Source organism: Megalops cyprinoides, chromosome 13, assembly GCF_013368585.1.
Source record: "Megalops cyprinoides isolate fMegCyp1 chromosome 13, fMegCyp1.pri, whole genome shotgun sequence".
NCBI lineage: Eukaryota > Metazoa > Chordata > Actinopteri > Elopiformes > Megalopidae > Megalops > Megalops cyprinoides.
This window is the reverse complement of record NC_050595.1, coordinates 632,501-637,500: the sequence shown is the minus strand read 5'-3', so window position 1 is coordinate 637,500 and position 5,000 is coordinate 632,501. Positions and strand designations below refer to the sequence as shown.

General features: G+C 54.0%; 1 protein-coding gene across 1 annotated transcript in view; it reads right to left on the bottom strand.

Moving 5' to 3' along the window:
- Window positions 1-5,000, bottom strand: part of si:ch211-212o1.2 (uncharacterized protein LOC492735 homolog) — a 12,885-nt gene that overhangs the window by 607 nt on the left and 7,278 nt on the right. The window contains exons 2-5 of the mRNA XM_036543722.1: window positions 4,600-4,719; window positions 4,133-4,224; window positions 1,650-1,794; window positions 473-685 (exon numbers count right to left, since the gene is read on the bottom strand). Of these exons, the coding sequence (XP_036399615.1) occupies window positions 473-685; window positions 1,650-1,794; window positions 4,133-4,224; window positions 4,600-4,719 (570 nt within the window). The remainder of the gene's footprint in view (window positions 1-472; window positions 686-1,649; window positions 1,795-4,132; window positions 4,225-4,599; window positions 4,720-5,000) is intronic.

Sequence of the window (5,000 nt, the reverse complement as noted above, 5' to 3'; positions counted from 1 at the left end):
GATGTCAGCCAGAAAGCCAGCCCCCCCGCGCTCCCACAGGGAACCGGGTGACACTCTGATGTGTGTGAATCCGTTTCATCTCCACAGAGAGGTGACAGGAGACTCCACTCTGGCCCTGAGGAGACAGGTCCCATTGGCCAGGACAACTGAACCTGTCTGTAGTGATGTCATAAACACAGAAGCACCGCATTGGTTCAGCTCACAGACAAATCATAACAGCTGACTGCACATGGGGCGGCCATCCAGAACGTCCTGTGAAATATTTTTTTTTTTACTCAAATTCAAAAGTAATCTACCAATTATAGAAGTCTTTGTCTGTGCTTCAGTACTCACAGACAAGACCTCCAGGATCCCAGCATGCAGTGCTTTAGTGTACCTGTGGTGATGCAGCAGTGGTATCCCAGCATGCAGTGGGGCAGCGTACCTGTGGTGATGCAGCAGTGGTATCCCAGCATGCACTGGGGAAGCGTACCTGTGGTGATACAGTAGTATGTCTCGTGGGGGGACACGTGGTGGATGCGGTGGTGCTTTCGGGGCAGCACCAGATGGCAGTCCTGCAGGAGGGTCACCCAGCGCGGCAGCCCAAAGTACGAGTGAGACCACTTATGGATCTGATTGGTCATGGTGACGAAGACGGCCAAGGCGAACACAAAGCACTCCCACGGGTATGACTCTGCAAGGGATTCTGGGAAGACAGAGACAGAGAGAGTAAGAAATGAGAGAGGACAGGAGGCAGAGGGGTAGAGAGGGCCAGCGAAGGGGTGGAAGAGAGCGGTGAGCTGTTTCTCAGGGTGTCTGTTACTGCAGGCCACAGTGCTGAGCCGAGGACTCAAACGCTCGCCCTGCTTCCGCAGAGGGTCGGGTTGCTTTTGCAGGTAAATTTAAGACGGGGTGTGGATTACTCTGCGCTCCATCTGGGACACCCTGCCCTGCTCAGGTATCCTACACACTCACAACCCCAAAAAAAACACAGGGTCACTGGGTCATAGTCCCTGCTGCAACACCGCGACACGCTGCCACGGCAGCCGAGTCAGACGCAGTCTGAGCCCGCAGCTGGTGCAGGAACTCCTTCAGCTGCTGCAGCTGCAACCCTGCTCTGCCACAGCTTCCTGCAGCCTCGCCCATGTGCCTGATGATCATTTCTTTAGGATCATTTCTTTCTTTAGGATCATTTCTTTCTTTAGGATCATTTCTTTCTTAGCTGTTCGCTGTGGAACAGGGTTGTGATCGGACCTCTGACACAGACACAGGAGAAAATGCCTCAGCCATCTGATGTGGGACTAAACTGATCTGGGGTCTGCGTCAGTGTCACCAGCTCCTGGTAGTAGGACTGGGGAGAGGTCTGAGGTCAGTTCCTGGTATTCCTGTGTCTGCTGTGATTCCCCCCGCAACCAAACACCTACCCTGCAGGCGATCTGTGCTAAGCACCACATGTCAGAGGATAAAACATGCGGGGTGACAAAGTACTCTATGTGTGTGTGTGTGTGTGTGTGTGTGTGTGTGTCTGTGTCTGAGGGCTGCGTGTGCGTGTGTGTGTGTCTGAGGGCTGCGTGTGCGTGTGTCTGAGGGCTGCGTGTGTGTGTGTGTGTGTGTGTCTGAGGGCTGCGCGTGTGTGAGATGTGTATAATCCCTGTTCCTTGACCTCTGACCTGGTGTGCAGGACAGGAACTTGTACGCCATGCGGGCCAGTGGCAGGATGGTGATCATGCAGTTGTCTCCGTTGGTCTCGATGAAGTCGTGACGCGTGATGGCGGTGGGGTCAATGTGGTGCTCCCGAAACGGCCGGATAAATGCCTGGCAGACAGGGAGAGAGGGAGGGAGAGGGAGAGAAAGAGGGGGAGGGAGAGAGAGGGAGAGAGAGAGGGGGAGGGAGAGAGAGGGAGAGAGAGAGAGAAGGGAGGGGGGGAGAAACAGGGAAGTGTTGTGTTAGAGCTTCAGTGTTGTGGAGTGAGAGCTGTCTCTGTCAGAGGCCAGTGTGCTGGTGGTGTCTGCAGTATTGATCGCAGTGAGTAAATGTTATTTGGCTCTGCTGTCTGAGCTGCTCCTCATCCTTCAGTCTGAGCTCCAGGAAAACAGGACACACAGCAACCCTGCACACAACGCTGTCACAACGCTGAGGGAACGCAGCACTGGATCTACATCAGCTGCAGTGTTACAGATATGTTGTGGGAACGTTCTGAGTATATCCCTCATAGGGATGGCTGGCAATGTGGAGAGCACTGGGAAGGGGAGCTGTGCATTTGCCCGTCTCAAGTACCCAGCCACCCCCCCCCACACACACACACACGCACGCACACGCACACTCACGCGCACGCACACACACACGCACGCGCACGCACACACACACGCACGCACACACACACGCGCGCGCACACACACGCACACGCACGCGCACACACACACACACACACACACACACACGCGCACACACACACACACACACACACACATTTATGCAGTGTTAGCAGCAGCTCTCAGTCACATGCGCATCCGTGGCAACCTGGCGCCACTCTGCGGGATGCTACGAGACTCCGCCCCTTCCACAGATTAAAGCAACCCCCCCCCTCGCCATGCCACACCCCTCTAATCCTACAGCACTTAACCTCTGCATCCCTCCTCCCGTAACCACAGCACACAGGTCCCCATCGCCTGGCAACACCCCCGATTCAGAGAAAACCAGTTTAAGTGAACACACTAATTTCACAACCATTAATGATATTCTCTGAAACATATCTTCCTATGCCTGTTCCAGCACACACACAGACACACACCTCCTTCCACTAAGTGCTGGCTTTAATCTCTCCTTTGGTGCTGAAGTGCTGACGCTCTCCTCGTGCTCCTCTTTGAAGCGCTTCCTCCCAGACCGGAGCTTCTAATTGGTGGAGCAGCAGGCAGGCTGGTGCTGGGAACTGCACACTGTGGGGGTCTGAAACGCGGCTGAAAGGGCCGGGCCCCCGGAGGGCGTCTCTCACAGCGGCGTCGGGAGGCAGAGACGCCCGGTTTAACCCTAACCCAACCACAGGCCTCCCGGGCTGGCAGTGCGTCAGCGTGATGCGTGCGGATGTGTGGGGACCCCACAGCATTACAACCACTGCACCCAACAACAGCGTTACAGCCACCGCACCCAACAACAGAGTTACAGCCACTGCACCCAACAACAGCGTTACAACCACTATAACCAACAACAGCGTTACAGCCACTGCACCCAACAACAGCGTTACAACCACTATAACCAACAACAGCGTTACAACCACTATAACCAACAACAGCGTTACAGCCACTGCACCCAACAACAGCGTTACAACCACTATAACCAACAACAGCGTTACAACCACTATAACCAACAACAGCGTTATAATATCCACTGTTTTGATAAGTGCTTATATCCCCATTTTGTCCTCTGGACCCCCTGGAATCCCCCCTCTCTGGTGCGGCCCTCAGAGTGAAGTATAAAGACACTCAGACAAACGACCACAGAGATCACCGCTACCGGGCTGACAGAGCAGGGCCAGCATCTCTCCGATTGGCTGCGGAGCTTGTGACCAGGTGCTGGGGCCACATTAATCCTGTCCCCTCCACAGGACGCTGGGGGTAGGGGGGTCCCAGACGGAGAAGGAGGGCATCACCAGGGGAGGGGCTGACATTTCGCTCTCACCAATCACAGGGCAGCAGGGAGGTCAGGGGCCAGCACGTGACTCAGAGTTCAATTAAACACAGACACTAACGAGGTAAACTCCCAGGCTTTCGTTAGTAATATTAACGAGCCTGGCAGTGTTTGAGGCCTACAGAGATATTCGAGTGTGGGTGCGTGGGGGGTGGGAGGGGGGTGTTAGTAACGTTTGGGTAAGGTGGGTAAGGGGCTGTGCAGATCCTGGCTCTGAGGTGGAAATAATTTACACACACGCACACACACATGCACGCACGCACACACACACATGCATGCAGGCATACATGCATACACACACACACATGCACACACACGCACATACATGCTCGCCTTCCTAGGTACACAGTGCACTGATTACACTCTCCCTGATTCAATAAGTAACGCTGCTCATTTCCCGGAGGTTAGCATGTTAGCGCTGATCAGCAGTGGAGGGGGGAGGAACTCTCCCATTGGTCACACCCTCACCTTGCCAAGGACAGGTATATCCACAGAGCCCCAGGTGTCTGCCGCCCAATGCACCATGCCAGAGGCAAAGTCTGCCGTTACGATCCCTGCAACTGGGAGGGAGAGGGGAGAGAGAGAGGGAGAGAGACAGAGGGAGAGAGGGAGAGGGTGAGAAGGAAAGGAGAGAGAGCAAGGGAGAGAGGGAAAGGGACGAGGAGAGACGAAGAGGAAAAATACGAAGAGAAACAAAGAAATTAATTCCTGCAGATTTTACTGATACTGTCATCAGTTGTGGCTCTTAACTAAATAATATATAAACACTGTCATACTCCTTAAGTGTATCATACATACTTTGTAACTACTGGAAATACAAATGAACAAGTTAATTTGATTATAAGATTTTATTAATTTGTTTCATAGTATGAACTGAACAGAAGTGGACGGACACTGGGACAGACAGAGACGGGAGACGCGGGGTGGAGACTCACAGATGCCGAAGATTATTCTGTAGATGTGCGCCGTGGAGAAGTTGACCAGCAGGAAGAGGAAGTTGATGCTGAAGAGGCTGAGGCAGAGAAGCACACAGATCCACTCCTGCATACGCTTGCCTGCAGCAGAACCATCGCTGTCACACACCCCAACACACACACCTCAACACCCTCCCCAACACACACACCTCAACACCCTCCCCAACACACACAGCTCAACACCCTCCCCAACACACACACCTCAACACCCTCCCCAACACACACACCTCAACACCCTCCCCAACGCACACAGCTCAACACCCTCCCCAACACACACACCTCAACACCCTCCCCAACACACACACCTCAACACCCTCCCCAACACACACACCTCAACACCTGCCCCAACACACACACCTCAA